Here is a 20413-nt window from a genome sequence, read left to right on the forward strand (position 1 = left end):
TCACTTACCATTAATTTAAATTATTAGTTCATAGTATATTATAAATCATCTTTTATAATAATTTTCATAATAATTTAACATTAATAAAAACACTTTTAGTATATAACAGACCTAAACAATTCATATATAGAATTACTTTTCAGAAAAAGTTGTCGATATATATTTTTTTCTTTGATATCAATAGTTAAATGAAAATGAATTTTTAGAAAACATTTTTTTTCTAAGTCAATTTAAATCAAGTTTCAAAATATCAATGTCCATGGAAATATCGAGGTCCCAATTTTGTGAAAATATTCATGGAAATATCGATTGAGATTTTGGGAAACCTTATGGAAATTGTTGTAATTAGTTAATAAAATTTTGATTGTGACCTAATTAGACTATATTTGACAATTTTTAATCATCATCTCTATAAAATAAGATAATATTTAGAGCTATAGTGTAAATATCTAGGTAAATGTCGATGCGAGAGTAGATTTTTTTTTAAAAAAAAAAGGAAAATAATTACAAAATAATATCAAATTATATTTTTTTTTCTTGAAAATGAAAACTTTGGGTGGTAAAAGAAGCAAAACTCATATCAACTGAACTTTGAGGTGGAATGATATGAAAATTCGATGGAAAAAGGTTTGAATGAAATTTAAAATCAATATATGTTATGTTTATCAATTTTGATTTCTTAGAAATGAAGGATTTGAATAATAAAAAATAATAAATAATAAAACTTACATTAATCCAATTTTGAGGTGAAATGATGTGAAAATTTAATGAAAAAAATGTTTGAATGAAGATAAAATAAATATATTTTATTGTTTTTTTCAATTTTGGTTTCTTGAAAATGGAACTTTTGGATGGTAAAAAAATAAAATTTACATCAATTTAATTTTGAGGTAAAACTATATAATTTGTGTAATCAAGACAAGTCTATAAACTTTTAAAAACTTCCATCGAGCCTAATTACTAAAAAAAAAAAAAAAAACATCAAAATTCTCGAAATTTTCTCGATATTTCAATGGAAAAATTGAAATTTTCATAAAAAATTTCGAGAATATGATGAAAATCAAAATTCTTCCCGTACCAAAATTTCGAAGTGGTTGAAATAAATTTCCATCGAATTTCGAGATTTAGAATCAAAGACCTTCCTATTCAATCACATAATATTGATTTTGAGGCATTTGAAATATAAAATGAATTGATATAGTAAAAAAAAAAAGGCAAGTTTTAGAGCTATTTTAAATGGAAAGTACAGTCCTTTTTTGGTCCTACAGATAAACCAAGTCTCATTTTTTTTTGTCATGCTCTTCTAGTTTAGCATCTGTCCCAAAGGGCCAATAATATTGACCACAATAATTCATCATTCCAATTTGTAATTCCTGAACCCTTCTCATTGGGAACATAAAATCTCTTTGTAGAGATCCATTCCAAATCTACTCTTTAATACCTAAATAAATTTCACCTCAAATTGTTGACTCTAATTAATGGTCCTTTCTTCTCCAATTGTATTTTTTTTTAATTATTTTAGATGATATAATTGTAAATTTTCTTTTTATATTTTTGTTAATTTTGTTGTGAAAATTTGTTGTTATCCAACCTATCCTTTTATTCTCTTCTTCTTTAGAGTTTTACATGATGGGGATGTCAAAATTCAATTAGTTTATATTTCAGTAGTTAGTTATTTTGTGTTTTTGTCATATACTTTCTACTATTATTTTTAAAAAATCAAGTCAAGTTTTAAAGTCTAAAAAAGTAGTTTAAACAGCAAAAAAAAAAAACGAAAAATATTATCAAATCGAGCCTTAAGTCCTCATTTGATAATCATTGTTATTTTTCAATTTTTAAAAATTAAACTTATCAATAGATTTTATGAATTTATTTATTTTATTATCTACTTTTGATGAAGCCAAATTTTAAAAACTATATATATATATTATAAAACTGTTATTGAAATTTTAAATTTTAAGAATTCAAATGTTTTCTAAGAAAAGGTGAAAACCACTCCGAAGAAATCATGAGAAAACAAGAAAACAAGCACAATTTTCAAAAACAAAAATCTAAGCAAACATTCATTTTTTTTCATCGATGGTAAGAATCAAATCATATAATATACGAACATTAATAATAAAACAAAAAATATGTGTTTCGAGGTTGAAAGTTCGAATTTTCGCTTTCTTATTTTTGTCGTTCTTAATAAAAGAAACTTTATCACATTCACATGTCGAGTTTTGCCTACTAAAATATAATATAGCCCTATCAGTGTAGCAAGTTGGAAGACTATACTATGGAGTATGGTGACACAGCTGGTCCTTCCAATGTAGCTTCATTATAGAGATGTTGAAATGTGTTGAGTTAGGAATTGGATAGTGAAGTTTTAAGTGGAAGATAAATATTTCAAGGTCACTTTTTATAATTCTACATTTCATTCAGTATAACAAAAAGTTGTAGTCACAAAAATGTAACATGTATTGTTGGTTGCATTTCAAAATAAAGCTAACTTTAGTTCCTTTTCACTTTTTTTTTTATCTAAATAATATCTTAATTAACTCTATCCAAATTCATATAATAAAATTTCATGTGAGTTTTTCTAAGTTTTGTTCAAAAGATAAGAATGTGAAAAGAAAAAATAAATAAAAAGGTAGAACCTTGCAAGAAAGGAATTCAAACCTAAGTTTAAAGTGTGTAAAGACTATAATTATAGTCTTAACAAAATTTAAATTAATAATATAATATTGGCTAGATATATATGCATAGTTCTCTAATATTTTAGGGCTTATTTTCTTTCAAATTGGTTTTAATCTTTTAAAAATTACAACTTCATATCTAATATATTTGATTTTTTTAATTAAGTCAGAAAAATGTTGAAATTGATTTACAAAATGACAATCTAATCTCAAAAATACATTTTATTAAATTTGAAATAAAAAGTGTACGTTGGAATTATTAGGCATAGTACTCATCCATACAATTTAAAACTTTAGGGGGCATTTGGGACACAAATTATCATAAAATTATAATAACCATCTCTTGCAAGAGTAAATAATATTTCAAAACTTTCAATTAGTTACAGTAAATACTATTTCAAAACCCTAATTTTCTACAATATTTACTATTTTCTACCGTAAATACTATTTCAAAATCCCCAATTAGTTACAGTAAATATTATTTCAAAACTCTAATTTGCTACAATATTTACTATTTACTACAGTATTTACTATTTTACCTTCATCATTTTTTTATTTCAAAACCCTCAATTAGCTACAGTAAATACTATTTCAAAACCCTAATTTGCTACAATATTTATTATTTGCTATAGTTTTTACTATTTTACCCTCATCATCTTTTTATTCTTTGCTATAGTGTTTACTATTTACTTATCAAACTAAAATAGTTTATACCTCGAACACATACTATTATAACCCAAACTAAAATAATCTACACCCCAAATGCAAATTATTAAAACCCAACTATAATAACCTAAGAGTATAATAATCAACTACTTGCCTCAAACGCCCCCTTAGTGATTCATTACATAATTCTTTGGAATAGTACTTTGTTTAACTTGAAATTAATAATTATTGGAGAAAATGGACTCATTAAAGGTTTCTTTTAGTACATTAAAGTAAGGAGATGCAAACCACATACTTTCAGGTCATTCACGTACTACAAACTAATTCTGCACTTTTTCTTTGTTTTATATAGCAATGGCAATAATGAAAATCTAAACATCAAAACTCAACTACTAAACTAAACTTACTTGGGAATATTGATATATTAATAATTGACAAGTTCATAGAAACCTTTACGTTTAAATTTATATATGGTCATTCTTTTTTTCTTTGTATATCCGTGAGTGTCTGAATTAGCTTACGAGCATCTTGACTAATCTCACCCGACAAACCCTTGATCCTTGGTAGAGAGATTGAACCACATACCTTGTTATTCCTAATATACTCATATATCAATTTAGTTAGGTTTAATTCGCTTACATTTTTAAGTGTAGAAATGTAATAAACATTTACTTTAGTTTATAGATTAAAAGATAAACTTAAAACGTGAAAGTTTTCACACTAAAATTGTTATTCCATCTAAATTATTTTGTTTTGAATATATATATATATATATATATACGGTGTTTAAAATGTCGATTTCAATAGAAATATCAAAATCTTAATTATATTAAAATATCGATGAAAATATTGATAAAATGTCGATTTCGATAAATATTTGTTAAAAAATTATAAAAACAAAAAAATTAAAAAAATTAAAAAAAATAAATTAATAAATACATATTTTATGTTTTTTAATTAACTTAACATGTCTATTATTTATATTATATTTACATTAGTGACATTTGGTTCCTTATTTTTTATGTTTCATAGATTTTTCTATTATACATTGGCAATATCAATTTTCTTTTACATCAATATCGGATTCATAAAAACGTGAAAATATCGATGGAAATGTTGATATATCAACAAAATTTTAATACTATGTATGTACATACAAACTAGGAACAGTATGAGAACTCTTCAATGACAGACAGAAAAAAAAATGGTGAAAAAGACTAAAATTTGAACTTTGGTTCAGAGAGGGAGCAGGTGAAATCGGATTCAAAAATCAAAGGTGAGTTGACATCACCGTTAGATTGCAACAAATTTACAAATATTTTTAATGCTATTTCTTTTAAACGTTGCTCTGTCCTGTGGCTCTTTGGCAGTTGCCTTTAAAATCAAATTTGGGGAAAGTGAAAGAAAGAGAAACAGAGCAAGAAATTTGAAATCAGAATCCTGTCCTCATCTTTTTTATTCAAATGAAGCAACAAACAGTACTACTGGAGCCAAAAAAAATGAACTCTTTCTCACACCCACTTCACCATTTCTCTTGATCTTCTTTATCCATCACTATTTTCTTTAGCTTCTCTCCTTCAAAATAGCTTCTTCTTTTTCCAAAATGGCAGCTTCGGTCAAAACGGCCGAAAATGCTCGAGAAATCGGTGCATCTTTTGGTTCTAATGGAGTTGGAATCGAATCGTTCACCGAGTCAAGTGCAGTATCTGGGGAGAGCAGCTCAAGCAGGTCGAGCTCCGACAATTCCGCCGGCGAGTGTTCTTCACCGCCTCAACTCGGCTGGCCGATTCGGAAGGCTCAGCTTTGCAAAAGTTCAAACTCCAAGGTTCGTGAAGTTGAACAGAAACCCAATTCCAACGATTCAAAGCTAAACAACAAAACGGTCCCTAAAGTTTCCGGTGAGTTTGATTTTGATTTATCATTCTTTAGTTCTTTTTACGATGACCCATTTTAATTTGGAGGGCTTTATGTTTAAATTTTGAACAGAGATGGAAATGATGAAGGAGAGGTTTGCAAAACTATTGCTTGGAGAAGACATGTCAGGTTCTGGTAAAGGGGTTTCCACTGCATTGGCCATCTCAAATTCCATTACCAATCTCTGTGGTAAGGTTTCTTTTGCTTTAGTCCAGGAAATTTTCCTTTTTCTTCTTGTTTAAAGTGGTATTTATACTGTTTTTGTGCAACTCGAAGCTACTGTTTTTGGGCAACTGTGGAGACTTGAACCCTTGCCAAAGGAGAAAAAATCAATGTGGAAGAGAGAAATGGAGTGGCTTCTTTGTGTGAGTGATCATATAGTTGAATTAATCCCCTCTTTTCAAACATTCCCTGATGGAAGCAAGCTGGAGGTAGTTTTTCTACTTCTTATTTGGTTGACTAGTATGATGAGTTTGTGTTGGTGTGAACAATATTTACTGTGTATTCTGTAGGTTATGACTTCCAGGCCCAGATCTGATATCTTCATTAACCTTCCAGCTCTCAGAAAATTGGACAATATGCTTCTTGTAAGATTGAACTTGTTCTTGCTGCACATTATGCTATTCAATTCACATTGTGATGATCAAAGAATTTGGGATATCTTTGGTCTTGTTTATAGGAAATTCTAGAGAGTTTTGCCGATACCGAATTTTGGTATGTTGATCAAGGCATTGTAGCTTCTGATGGCGATGGATCCTCTTCTTTTCGGAAAATAGTTCAGAGGCAGCAGGAGAAGTGGTGGCTTCCAGTGCCCCGAGTCCCTGCAGGCGGTCTCGGCGAAGATTCGAGGAAGCAATTGCATCATACTAGAGATTGCACAAACCAGATACTAAAAGCTGTAATGGCCATCAACAACATTGCTTTGAATGATATGGAGGTTCCTGAATCTTACTTGGAGACTCTTCCAAAGGTTTGGATGATATTGTTTTCATTTGTGTAAAACATCAAACTTTGAATAATTGCATAATCCTAAAACTTTTGTTTTTACTAAATGCTGTAGAATGGGAGAGCTTGTCTAGGAGATGTTATATACCGGTATATTACGTCGGAGCATTTTTCGTCCGAGTATTTGCTTGACTGCCTTGACTTATCCTCCGAACATGTCGCCCTTGATGTTGCCAATCGCGTCGAGGCGGCAATCTATGTTTGGCGGCGTCGAGCTCATTCCAAACCCCAAATCAATCCTACACGTTCTACTGCAAGATCATCTTGGGAGATGGTGAAGGACCTAATGATCGATGGTGACAAGAGGGAGTTTTTGGCAGAAAGAGCCGAGGGCCTCTTGAATTCTTTGAAGCAGCGGTTTCCTAGTCTTACACAAACTACTTTAGACACTAGTAAAATCCAATTCAACAAGGTAACAATGTTCATTCTTCCACATTGTCAATTATGATCCATTTCCTATTTTTAAATTTTCACCTCATATATGCACATTATTTCAGGATGTTGGAAAGTCCATTCTCGAAAGCTACTCGAGGGTCCTAGAGAGTCTTGCATTCAACATCATTGCTCGAATCGACGATTTGCTTTATGTCGATGACTTAACTAAACATTCGAATAGGTTGACATCGGCTGCGACGGTTAATGTTGTTGGTCACAAGAAGGCCGCTTACTCGGTGCATCTCTCGAGCACTCCATATAAACTCACATCCACAACTCCAAGCTTTTCGCCAGCTCCATTGGTTAGTCCAGCCAAGACTGAGAGAGTGCCATTTCTCAACAACAAAAATACTAGCAAGCCTCCCCGCCGCGGATTTGGAGTGAAAAGAGCCTTGACGAATTATCTTGGTGTCGAGACAAAACTGAAAACTTGCACAAATTCAATTGAAGGGGCTGCTTCAATTCAAAACATTATTGTCAATGAAAATTCAGAACAGAGAAAAAGCTCTTCTGCAGATCAAAGTGTGATAAGTTGCAGCAAATTGCTTGCTGAGAAGATCAAATAGGCCAACTTATGGTTTACCCTTGAGGGGGGAAAAAGAGCAAGAACATAGTATACAGAATTAGAGTAGAATCAATTTGTTAGAAAAACTCTTTCTGTAAGAAATTATTATTTCTATTTATTTGATGTTGCTTGAGTTCTGCTTTCTTAGAACCTTAAGCCCCCACCCATATCAAAACCTGACGTGTTGACTTCACTTACATGTATTTGGTTCTAATGTAACTAAAAGCATATCGAACATGGATTTTAGAAGTGCTTGTTTGTGCAAAATTGTTTTTGAGCAATATATTTTTCTTTTGTTGGGTTCACGAACAATTATCCCTTCCCAAGTTCCCATGGACTCATTTTTAGAATATACAAAATTAATCCACTACCATCTCGGGATGTATATAGGTAGGGCAGAATGACTTCCTCGTGCCTATTCTCCCGTTCTCTATCTTCACAAATTTTTCCATTAAACTGCCTCCTTCTAAGTGATTGAAATCAAATACAAGTCAAGTTAGAATCACCGATCATTTCGAAAAACTCCATTCACTAGTATGGTGAAACGTGAAGTAACTAGAAAGACAAAACTAATGTTGATTAGCCTTAACATGTATGAAATTTCTTATAATAAGACTGAAGATTTATCTATTCTTTAAACTCTTAATTAAATAGTTAATTTCTCAATAACGATACCCATAAATGATTCATACAAATAAGTTCCCAAATGTAAATTCTAAATCCTAAGAATTTTTTTTTTTTCATTATAAAAGAGGATTGGGATGACAATGAGTACACTAAATAAGCTTCACAAAGCGAAAGCGTCAGGTCGTTGTAGTATAGTGGTAAGTATTCCCGCCTGTCACGCGGGTGACCCGGGTTCGATCCCCGGCAACGGCGATTTTTTTTCCCCCCTCTAAATTTCCAATTATTCCTGAAGGTTGCAATACGACATGTCGTTAAACACCCCTGTTACCACCAAGGTTAAGTTAGTAATTTTGTCCGTTTTAGAAAACGTCATGTCGTTCCATCAAATACCAAAGTTTTCTTCCGACAAGAACTAAAGAAGTGCGCAATTTTCCCTATCATCTCTCTTTTTTCAATCCCTTTACCAATTGATTGACTCCAGTCCACTAGACGCTTCAACCCCATCTCCATTCCTTTCCTGCCGGAATCCGCCATTCCTCCGCCGTCTCCAGAATGCCGGCCGGCACCAGTATTCACATTTCAGCCTTAGACGGCATCGTAAATGTCAATTCCATGTTCACTCTCGCCGTCTTCTTAGGTCTGGCCTGGAACCCCAACGATCCGACGAACAACCTCATCCAAAGCCCTAATTGTTTAGCTGGCCCTTCCGTCGCCGCGAATCTGGTTGCCTTCCATGTCTATTCCTTCAGCTCCTTCCTCTTCTCCAGCTTAATCGCCCTCGGTCTCAAGCAAGCCATTCGGATCTCCAAAAGCCCTTTCTATCACCCGACTGAGTTCTTCGTCCGTGTCAACAAAACAGCGGTCCGAGTCGGGATGCTGGTATCGGGAATCGGATCCGTTTGCGGCTGTGGATTCCTTATGATGGCGCTTATCAATGTTGTTCAGATCAAACTTGGTGTTCTGAGCTGCGGCAGCTCTCAGACTTTCGCGGCGGTGGTTCCGCTGGTGATCTTGGTTCCGTTTGCACTTGTGATTTACATCTGCCTTGTTTCTTACGCTTTCATCAATTAGATATTGCGTGTTTCTCCGAGTATAGGACGATTCTGAATTTTCATTTGAGTTATATTTTTGTTGCTTGTGGGCTTTCGAGTCAGTACCATTGTCGGAGGAACTCTAATTCTAATTCCAATTATACCGATTTAGTATGATTATCAATCTTCTCGTTGGTTTCTGTGTTTGGGTAGTTTCAATCAATCCAGATCTTACGTTGTTTCAGACTGGAAACTCGTATGCTCTACCTACGAGATTACTTGTTATTGCAATTATTGTTTGCATAATATATATATATATATATATGCAAATTGTATACCGAGCTTATAAGTTTGAGGGCTCACTTTTATTATTTTGAGAGTCCAGTGATGGTCTAATCTTAAACAATACCTAATTTTTATAATTAAAAGATTGAGAGTATACTTGTAATTACAACCAATATTCATCTTGTGTTTTATGATTTAGATTATATCAAAATAAATATAGCTTAACTAGCACAAAATAATTAGAATTTAAGTTAAAAAATATATTTGGTCTATAAATTTTCATGAAAGTAACAATTTGGTATTTGAACTTTAGTTTGAAATGATTTAGTCTATGTACTTTCAATTTTGTAACAATTTAATCTCTCAACTTTAGTATATAACAATTTAATCATTGTGCTTTCAAAATTATAACAATTTAGTCTCTAACGTGAATTCGTCAAAATTTGATGTTAAATTTTAAAATTTTATGATGTACACTTTGTATTTGTAAAAATATTGAGTTTCTAATTAGTTTATCGATTTATTTATGTATGAAATCTCATTAAACCTTAATATTAATTTCTACAAATTAAATCGTTACAAATTTTAAAGTACAATGACTAAATAGTTATATAAGACAGTTCAGGAACTAACTGATAACAAACTGAAAGTATGGAGACTATGTCATTACAAACCAAAGTTTACCGACTAAATTGTTACTTTTATGAAAATTTAAGGACTATAATAGATTTTTTTTTTTTTACCAAGAATTTAACTTTGTGGACCAAAGGGAAATGGGCTTTTAATTTCATTACCTATTTTTAAATCATAAACAGCCATTGATAACTAATATGAGACCAAATGATCTTCTCTTCTAAAAAAAGAACTTAAAGGGTGTTTGGTTCACCAACATATCTTGAGTTGAGTTGGTTAAACACATCAACACAATGTTTGGCTCATCAACTTTAAATGTTGGTGGAGTTGAATTGATATATTTTACCAACTCACCTTAACTTTCCACTCTTCCAATGTTTTCAATGGCTTTTCAATGGCTCCACCTCGACGTTGCCGGTGACTACCACTGCCACACCCCAGGAACCAACTCCGAACTCTAGCAATCACCTCTGATGAAAACTCCGGCGACCAACTTCAACGACCACCTTCACTCGACCAATTCCTCTGTGCTCCAACAACTACCTCTTACAACTTACTTGATGCATGGAAAGTTGTTGAGGCTTTCTACCGATCAAATAATATTTATTGTGAACAAGTAGTCTTAGTGGCAAGATTAAGTCGAACCATAGGGAGCCTAAGATGAAACTTCTCTAAGTTAAATAAATATTTGGAAAGCAATAAAAAAATGGGGGTTTTGTTGTTTGATTGACAAGAAAACTAAATGAGGACAAGTAAGATAGATTGAGAAAGGGAGAGATCAAATACAAGATTACCTTTGTCGGTTTAAAGATCGTCGAGTTTTCTATGATAATCATTGATTAATCATGCAAAAATTCTTGAATTAACCATTTATCAAGCCTAATTAAATGTAGGGAAGACCCTAAAAAACTCCCGGATGAAAATCAACATGTCGTCGATTCCTAGATTAATTAAATGTTGTCACACCAACTCTTTCATTTAGTTAATCATATTATGTTCTTGAATTGATTATACATTAAGCAAGAATGCCCAATTCTAACCTAATGTATTTTCAATAATGCCCAATTCTAACCTAATGTATTTTCAATCTTTAGGTTTTGTTATCAATTAGGTGATCATGGATAGCCTAGACATCATGCCATAATTCAAACTAAAACCTATTGCTACTAAATTAAGCATGCTTTCAATGCAATTACGGATATTAAAAATCATACATAGCAAAGAAAAACATACAAGAAATTGAGTTGTCATTTCAATCTACCTATATGCTTGTTTTAGAAATTAAATCAAAGAAAGAAAATTAATAAGAAACAGCAAGATTCCAGAAAAGTTCATGATAAATCTCATAAAATCCAAAGAAAAAACCTTACAAACCTCAAAAATTGATATTGTGGCCTTCAATCGTTCATCAAATCTGACATGATGCCAAAATTTACAATTACAAACCAAAATTGAAGGAAATCTCATGAGTTTTGGCCTAGAATGACCAAAACTGAGCAAAATGCTCTCTAAGATGGCCTAACTTTCCTCTCTCTCGACTTAGGTAACAAAAATAACGTTTTATATTAGTCGTCGCAACATTACAATGTTGGACACAACATTGCAATGCTCTCATCGTAGCGTCGCGCATCTGGAGTTTGTAGCGTCACGATGCTGATGGTAGCGCTACAATTGCCCTGCTTCTCAACATTCTGTCTTTCAGTGTAGCAATGCAGTGTAATGGGATGGTCATGAAGCTACGAGTGATGCTTCCGTTTTTCTTTAGCTCTATGCTTTAGGAAGCATTACAACGCTCAATACAGGGGCATTTTGATAATTTATTTCTCCTTTGAAGTTCGGATACTCATTTTTGCTCCAAATTATTTCAAATTAACCTCATTTGACTCCAAATGCTTGATTCTACCTTTTAAGTGCTCGGTCCCTACAAAATAGCATAATAAATACATAAAATCCTAGAACAATCCCAAATTAAGCGAGCTAAATAGTACATTTTCGGTGTTATCAACACTCCTATGATCATCTCCAACAACCACATTCATGTGACCAACTTTAGGTTTCAACAACTACCTGCGATTACAAACTCTGATGAAAATCACATTCGACGATCAACTTCAACAACCACCTTCGCCCAAGCAACTCCGATGACTAATTTCGGGCTTTGACAACACTTCCAACGACAAACTCTAACAATCAACTCCAATATCACCTTCATGCAACCAACTTCAGACTTCGACAACCACCTCTGACTACAAACTCCAGCGAAAATCATCTTCGATGATTGAATTTGATAACCAACTTCGTGCTCCGATAACCACCTCCGACGAACGCATTGGATCATTGCATTTGTATCAAATACAAAGTGGATCGTATCCATAGTATCACCAGGATAAGGTACCCATCCTCATCCTTATACTATAAACCCTTTAGGTTGTATCTTGAACATTGTTCCCCTTATGTTTCCACAAACAATTCAAGACTCATAAGACTAGGTTGTTAATTTATTGGATTTAGGATTATTAAGACAGAACAAATACAATACAATCAATAAAATTTATTGAAATAACCTCAATAACTCTTTATTGATGACAGTCAATTAGTTACATTTTCTATCTACGAGTTTTAGGACATAAAACCTAACAAATCATTCATGTGGAGACATATAAATGGGAGTTTGTATAAGATCAGACCACGAAATGATTAGTCTCTCTTTATAACACCATTGAGAAGATATTAACATTTCATAGGATGACCATAGACAACTCGACTTTAATCCTGAGTGAGTTGTGAACTTTTGTCTATGAGGGCGATCCTTTAATCTTATGGGTAAGAGTGGCCAGAGTCGCCGACTCAATAAGCCTACCATTTTGGGGATTTGTCCGAGCAGGGATCTGGGAACACAGCTACACAAGATGAAATCCACTCTTTCCCCCCTTTAAGGTAAGTAGATGAATTGCTCCTATAATAGCTGATTTTAGATCTTGAATAATGATGTCTCACCCTCTCATTGGCCCGAGAGGGATTAATTTAATTTATAGTTAGACTATAAACTGTTTGTCATTAGAGGGATCAGTGGTACTTAAGGAGTTAGATTTAACCACAGGAGAAAACGATAATTTGACCCAACTATAGTTGCGAGCAATTCGTGAATGGTCGATTTATTGTTGATTGGTTATATTCATGGACACAGAAATATATATACAGTATAAAGAGTGCAACTGTGGATTTTTAAAGGAGTGACTCATAGTTAATGAATGTTGATTAATTAATCTCGAATCACTGAAGTTTCTAATTTGTAATTTCATTAGGTCTTCTTGCTAGCTCACAAAGGGTAAAAATGAGAATGAATTATTTTTTGATTAATTTGAATTATTCAAATTAAATAAGAGAATTAATTGTATATGATAAAATTAATATAATGTATATAGATATATTAAAATATATAGTTAATTATCAACATGATTTATAATTGATATTATATATAAGAGAAATAAATATTTTAATAAGATTCAAATATAATTTATAGAATGAGATTCGTATAAAATTATGGGTTAAAATCAATGCAGATGAGATTCGTATTAATTCTATAAATTATATGAGAGAATAAAGTATTTGAATAAGATTCAAACATTAAATAATGTGAATGAGATTTATATTATAAGTATATGTTTAATTTAATATGAATAAGATTCATATTAAAACTATATGTTAAGTTTAATGTATATAAGATTCATATTAGAACTATAGTATATGATAGAAAATACATTTGAATATGATTCAAATATGATATTTAATGAATTTATATTAATTAATAGGAATTTAATGAAATTTAATTTAATATTAAATTAAATGTTAATGTTAACTCCTTAGAAGGGAGTTAACGTGAAGTTGAGAGGGGTTAACTCCCCTCACATGGGTGATGCACAGAAGAGTTTTGTAATGTTAAAACACAGTATAATGATTCTGTTGTAGAAGGAACTCACTCATCTTCTTTTCTACATAATAAAAGTTCCCTCCTCTCAAATTCTCTTCCCTTACCTAAATCAAGGATCTCACACATCCTTGATTCTAATTTCGAAGAATAGCAAGGAATGCCCAGTAGTGATGTTCCTATACATTGAGTTTGAGGGAAAAGTCTGTGTAAAGGAGTTTATGGCTGTTCGTGAGTTGTAGAGAAGAATTGCTTGAAGATAGTCTTCAATACTTAGTTCTTCTAATCTCTCTATCCTATGTACAAAATGCTTATGAGTTTTTGCTTATCCTATATTTTGCATGTTTTTATGTTTTTCCTTCAAAACGAATTTCGAAAGCACACGTGTTCACACGCTTCCATTGAGGAATTCGAATCCTTCAACCTTCACGCGACCAACTTGCGACTACAAATTTCATTGAAAATCTCTCGATAATCAACTTCAATAACCGTCTTCGACTATTATAAAATAGATGATTGTTAAAATATGTTGTAAGATTATTATATAAATAATAGAATTTTTTCTACGTTAAGTGCATTATTTATATGTAGAAAATTATAAAATACAATTTTATTTAATTGAATTCACATATCAAATGAGTATTGAGGATATTTGGAAAAGTATATAACAAATAAAAAAACCATAACATGGAGATTTTCTTTCGTAATATTTTCTAAAAAAAATAGTAAAAAAAAAAGGAGATTTGTTCTATGATGCACCTCCAAATTTTGAGGGAATTGAAAGTGGAATTGTTGAAGAAATGTGGTGTCATTTCATTAGCCGCTAAGACGATAGAAGAGATTCAATTAAAAAAAATTACGATAAATGAAAAATACAAAGCAATAAGAAGAAGATGATGAGATTCATGGAGAAAAAATTATTTGGCTTCCCATTTTATTTAACTATATTCCTGCAAGAAATGTAGTAGGTTAGTTGTTGTTCATTACCAAAAAATAATAATAAAAGAAAGAAATTTTTAAAAAAAATTAAAATAAAGGAAAAAAATTACAATCCATAATTTTATTCCAACAAAGACAAGTGGAATTATTTAATAAAAAAGGTTTCAAAACAAAAACAACAATAAAAAAAGTATATTATTTAGAATTTAAAAAATTACATCAGATACCCAGACATATGAACCCAATTATGTGCTTCAAACACAAACATATGAACTCAAACTAAATAACTCTACACCCTAAACACGGACATATGAACTCCACATACATTATGTGAAGGAACCCTATTAAAGGTTCTTGAGCGAAAGTGGAGATGGACCCAAATCCCAAAAATCACAATATATAAAATTTTACAGTAGAAGAAAAAAACCATGCATTTAATTAAAAAAAAAAACATGCTCAAAAAATGAAATACATAAATAAAAATAGGTTTGAAACCTTTACATTTGAAGACTGTTCTTCAATGAAAAAACCCCTCGAACTTCAATTGGGCACCATCGCGAAGGAGACTTTGGTATTCTCTAGGTGAGAATTCAGAAGGATGTGGGGCTCTAGCTATTTTGGATGTAGGAATTCGAGAGGAGAAAGGAGAGTATAGGATTGATACAACAACCGTAGAGGGGTGAATAGGGTTTATTTAACTTAATAAAAAAAATTTACTAATGTGGGCCCAATTAAATAAACTAACAAATTTTTTACTAACAAGTAATTTAAATAATATTTTCATGCAAAATAATTAACTCAAAATAATCAAGAAGTTAATAATACTACTTTAAAATACCCAAATTGGTTCTCATAACAAGATTGATAATGGATGTAAAAATTCAAGAACAACCAATCAAAACAATCCAACATGAACCATTAATTTCAAGAACAAAAAATTCCAATTAATTTCAAGCAATAAAATATAATAACAAATTAATTGCAAAATTAAAGAGGAGAGGGATAGATAAATTGACACCAAGAATTTTATAGTGGTTCATCACAACCGGCCTATATCCACTTTTCAAGCACCTCTTGGGTATATCACTACGAACTTGACTCTTTCCATAGCTTAAAGTTGAACCACCACAACGTTCTTTTTCTGGGAGCAAGAATGAACCTGATCCTTTCCACGGTTGAGGATCAAACTGTTGTAATAACTATTTTTCCGGATCAAGAGCAACTCTTACGAAATGTTTGTAAAAATATAGGGCATAATTACAACCTTCTCAGTAGAGTGGATTTACAAGTTGTAGCACTCGATGAATCAATCCTCATAACATAAAATATCTCTCTCAAGAAGAAGATGAAAAGAAGAAAATTGAAACTTGGTGAGAGAGCAACAATGGTTGCTTAATGAGTTATGTAGGATTGAAAATGATAAAAATTGTTATGCTAATTTAAAGAAGAAAATGTGTTTAAATAGAGAATAAAAATTGTTGAAAACCACATTTAATTAGGGTCATTGGATCTTGGAAAAGAAAAATCAATGGTGAAGATTTTGAACCCAACTAGTCGTTAGACATAAATAAAAAAAATAATACAATAATATATATATATATATTTTAAAATCATTTATTTTAAAACCCAACAAAAAGCACATGACTATCATGTGTCCATACAAACATAAAATAATATTAAATTTATTTTCTTTTTAAAACAATCCAAATATCAAAAGCCCACCATGTGTAACTTATCCATTGCTCCAAGTAGCACATTTCAATTTGTCCACTATGATGAGAAAACTTATGCCATGTCATTAGCTCCGGATTATATCTTCTTCGTTTGAGCTCCGATTTGGGCGATTCAAGTTGCATTGGAATCGTTGTTTCGTGCTCTATGCAATAGACACTTCAAAACACTTAAATTGTCAATAAATAAAAGCAGGTTTGTTATAATCAAAATATTAATTAATTAAGTAAGTAAAATTAATTAATTTGAGGTTAAGAGCCAAAAAGCCAACAATCTCCCATTTTTTATGACAAACAAGTCAAGAAAAATGAAATCCAAATAGGTGTATGATATGAAATATGAACTTAAATCACAATCAACACATATATAATTTCAATACACTTGAATACAAAGAATATATTTAATAAATAACATACTTTCATTTTTCTTATTATCTCTCCACCTTTTGGAATCAATCAAAAAAGGATAATTATGAAAAATAACAAAAAGGCATGAGATTTTTTTTAAAAGAAAAACATGAACACATAATTTTGCCTATTTCTTCTCCTATCAACATGCGTTTTAAAAGAAACATAACAAACAACATGTAAATTCAAGTGGCATCATAAAGAATCAGCCAAGCTCAAGTTAATTCTATTTTGACCAATTTCACAAATTTCTCCCCCTTTTGAAATCAGTTAAGCACTCTCCCTTAATAAGCGAAAAAATAACATTTGTCATATAATTCAACTTGAGAGTAGATATATCAAATAAATTCTCAAGACAAATTTTTACTCAAAATACAATAACTCCCCCTCAAATAACGAACATATGCATAAAAGGGGTACAAACCACTATTGCAATATGGGAAATAATTTCATTCAAACATGACATTCATATATAAAAGATTATAACTCTCCGTACAACCAAGCACTCTCCTTCTAATAAGAAATATCAATTAAAACCAAAAAGATAAAATCACTCAAGTAAAAAAAAAATAAAAAAATCAAGCAATAGAAGTACCAAAATATAAAATATTATAACATAAACACCAATTGTTTGAAAAACAAATAATGGTACCAAATAATAGCAAATTTATTTTAGAAAATTCAGTATCACCAAAAAAGAGAATACATTATCGATCAAATGTAAGCATGCTATCAACATAATAAAGTATTACACCAATTCTGAACAAAAATTTCAAGGGGTTCGAGAATATAAATTAATTTCATAAATACTTCTCCTATGAAAAAGAATTTAACAAATCTTTCAAACAACCATACAAATCACATCCTTTCAACAAGACTAATAACAATTCAAAATAACTTTCATTCAACAATTTAAGTCATAGAATATGGATAATTCATACTCAAAAAGCAATTAATAAAAGTTTAATCTATTCCCTATCCAAGAGCATAAACAAGATACATCAATCATCAAAATAAGACTCAATATCTTTTTATTTAAAACTTTTCAAGAAAACACAAGGATAGAGCAAGCATCTAATTTGCCAAAAAGCCAAATCATAAGCAATAAGGACAAATGTCAAATATATAGATATACAATCATTTCTGCATTAAAACCAATAATCAAAGTATTTCACAAGATCTCAAATTTTAACTATTCAAAACTATTCGGGAGCTATAATTTCCATAAATAAACCAAAAGAATAATTATCTTAAGAAAAAAAAAAATAAAGGTTACCAAATAAGTTGTTTTCTTTTGTTGGATTCAAGCAAAGCTTTGTAGTTGCTCCAATTTGAATTAATTTTTAATTTGGAGTCCAAGCAACCAATTGCTTCTTGAAATCACACCTACAAAGGAAGCTCAACCAAAAGATTTTGATATATATTTCTTAGGTCCTTCATTGTTAGTGAGCAAAGACTTTGGAACCCATTTAAATTTAATTCCAATATTACTAGAATTCATTCTTTGTAAATAACAAGTATTAATTTTATGACCAATTTTGCCACAAGAACGACATTCAACATTAGGCAAAAATTTCTTTTTAATCAATTGATTTTGCACCTTATTTCTATTCAAGAAATTCTGTCTATGAGCATTTTTCAATTTAAACAATTTTGTCTAATATGACCTTTAACTCCACAAAAATGACAAGTAGACACAAATTTTGATTTTGCATGTAAATCTCTAGCATTTACATGTTTAGGCACGAATTTAACATTATGCATACATTTAGATTTTCATGAAAATGTTTAGGCACAAAATTTGATTTTTCATGAATGTTTCTAATATTTTCATGCTTTAGCACAAATTTAGTTTCAATAAAATTAGGTACATCAGATAAGACATTTTGAGACATAGAGGAGGTGGTCTTAACAAAACTAATACTCTTAGAAGTAGATGAAGAATTTTCATTCACATGGCCTAATCCCCTTTATCATTCAAAGGTTTATCCAAGTCAAATTTTATCTAATTTTTGTGCATATATAGTCAATTTCTTTATGGACTCTTTTGCAATTGCAAGCTCTTTATTAACAAGCAATTCTTTCTCTTTAAGCATATGCAAAAAGGTCATTTTTCTCATGAATATCGCATTCAAGAAATTTAATATTGTCAACAAGAGGAAACTTATCTTTTTCTAAAGATGTATTGCTATCTTCCAAAATAAGAATTTTATCTTTCAAACTAGCAATTTCATCTTTCAATTCCAAAGAACAAGATTCAATTCTCTCGTCATTCCTCAAATCATTTAATTCAACATTTATTTCATATGCTAAAGATTTGAGCTCACTATTTTCAATTTCAAGAAACTTAATTCTATCATTTAAGTCACAATTCTCTTCACCAAAAAGTTATAATCATGCAAAACATCATTAGTTGCTCTATTTTTCAAACATGTATTTTCGTCTATCAAAGATTTATTTTCAATAGGTAATATCTTAAACTTCTTTGAAAGTTTTAGATATTTAGAGGTAACTTTTTCTAAATCATGTTGCATACTTACAAATGCATCATATAGCTCATCATAAGTTAGAGATTTGTGACTTACATCATCTTCATCAGTCTCAACAGAGTCATTTCGAATGGGACATCAAGTATAAAGAAGACTCATCACATTTTTCGTTTATCACTTCATGAAACTTTTCTTGACTATTAGAATTATGATTCTCTTTTAGATCAAATAAAACGTTAATAGTACAAGGAGAATTTTCTAAACTATATATATTGTCAAGAAAATTTTAAATATCATATGCATATTCAAAATATAAGATTTTATCATATATTTGTCTCTCTAATGCATAATATATAATATTTATGGCTTTAGCATTAAATGTAAGCAATTCATTGTGCAATTCCAATTTAGTTAACCCTAAACCCTAAACCCTAAACCCTAAACCCTAAACAAATAAGAGAGCAACCGTCTCTGATATAGGATCGGTGTGGCAACCTTAGAGAGGGTGAATAGGGTTTATTTAACTTCATGAATTTTTTTTACTAATGTGGGCCCAATTAAATAAATTAATAGATTTTTTGCTAACAAGTATTGTAAACAATATTTTCGTGCAAAATAATTCATCTCAAAATAATCAAGAAGTTACTTTAAAGTACTCAAATTGGTTCTCATAACAAGATTGATAATGGATGTAGAAATTCAAGAACAACTAATCAAAATAATCCAATATGAACAATTAATTTCAAGAACAAAAATTCCAATTAATTTCAAGCAATAAAATATAATAACAAATTAATTGCAAAATTAAAGAGGGGAGGGATAGAGAAATTGACACTAAAAATTTTATCGTGGTTCGGCACAAGTGGGCTTGCATCCACTTCCCAAGCTCCTCTTGGGTATGTCACTATGAACTTACTCTTTCCACGGCTTAGAGTCGAACCGCTACAACATTCTTTTTCTGGGAGCAAGAACAACCCGATCCTTTCCATGATTGAGGATCAAGTCGTTGCAACAACATTTTTTCTAGAATCAAGAGCAACCCTTACAAAATGTTTGTAAAAATAAAGGGTACAATTACAA

The 20413-nt window shown here is 30.9% G+C and overlaps 2 protein-coding genes and 1 non-coding gene across 3 annotated transcripts; all 3 read left to right on the forward strand.

The window, feature by feature from the left end:
* Positions 1-4709: 4709 nt before the first annotated feature.
* Positions 4710-7530, forward strand: ROPGEF5 (ROP guanine nucleotide exchange factor 5). Its single transcript, XM_039028500.2, has 7 exons — positions 4710-5242; positions 5331-5447; positions 5535-5689; positions 5771-5845; positions 5938-6228; positions 6319-6675; positions 6761-7530. The coding sequence occupies exons 1-7, from the start codon at positions 4948-4950 to the stop codon at positions 7262-7264; spliced, it is 1794 nt and encodes a 597-aa protein (XP_038884428.1). The 5' UTR covers positions 4710-4947; the 3' UTR covers positions 7265-7530.
* A 540-nt stretch (positions 7531-8070) lies between these two features.
* On the forward strand, positions 8071-8142 carry TRNAD-GUC (transfer RNA aspartic acid (anticodon GUC)). The gene has a single exon. It is a non-coding gene; the product is annotated as a tRNA-Asp (tRNA).
* Positions 8143-8302: 160 nt separating this feature from the next.
* On the forward strand, positions 8303-9105 carry MEE60 (maternal effect embryo arrest 60). The gene has a single exon (XM_039029647.2). It carries the CDS (start codon positions 8443-8445, stop codon positions 8959-8961), a length of 519 nt encoding a protein of 172 aa, XP_038885575.1. The 5' UTR covers positions 8303-8442; the 3' UTR covers positions 8962-9105.
* Positions 9106-20413: the final 11308 nt, after the last annotated feature.

This window comes from Benincasa hispida, chromosome 4 (assembly GCF_027475165.1).
Source record: "Benincasa hispida cultivar pf3 chromosome 4, pf3_genome.v1.1, whole genome shotgun sequence".
NCBI classification, from domain to species: Eukaryota; Viridiplantae; Streptophyta; class Magnoliopsida; order Cucurbitales; family Cucurbitaceae; genus Benincasa; species Benincasa hispida.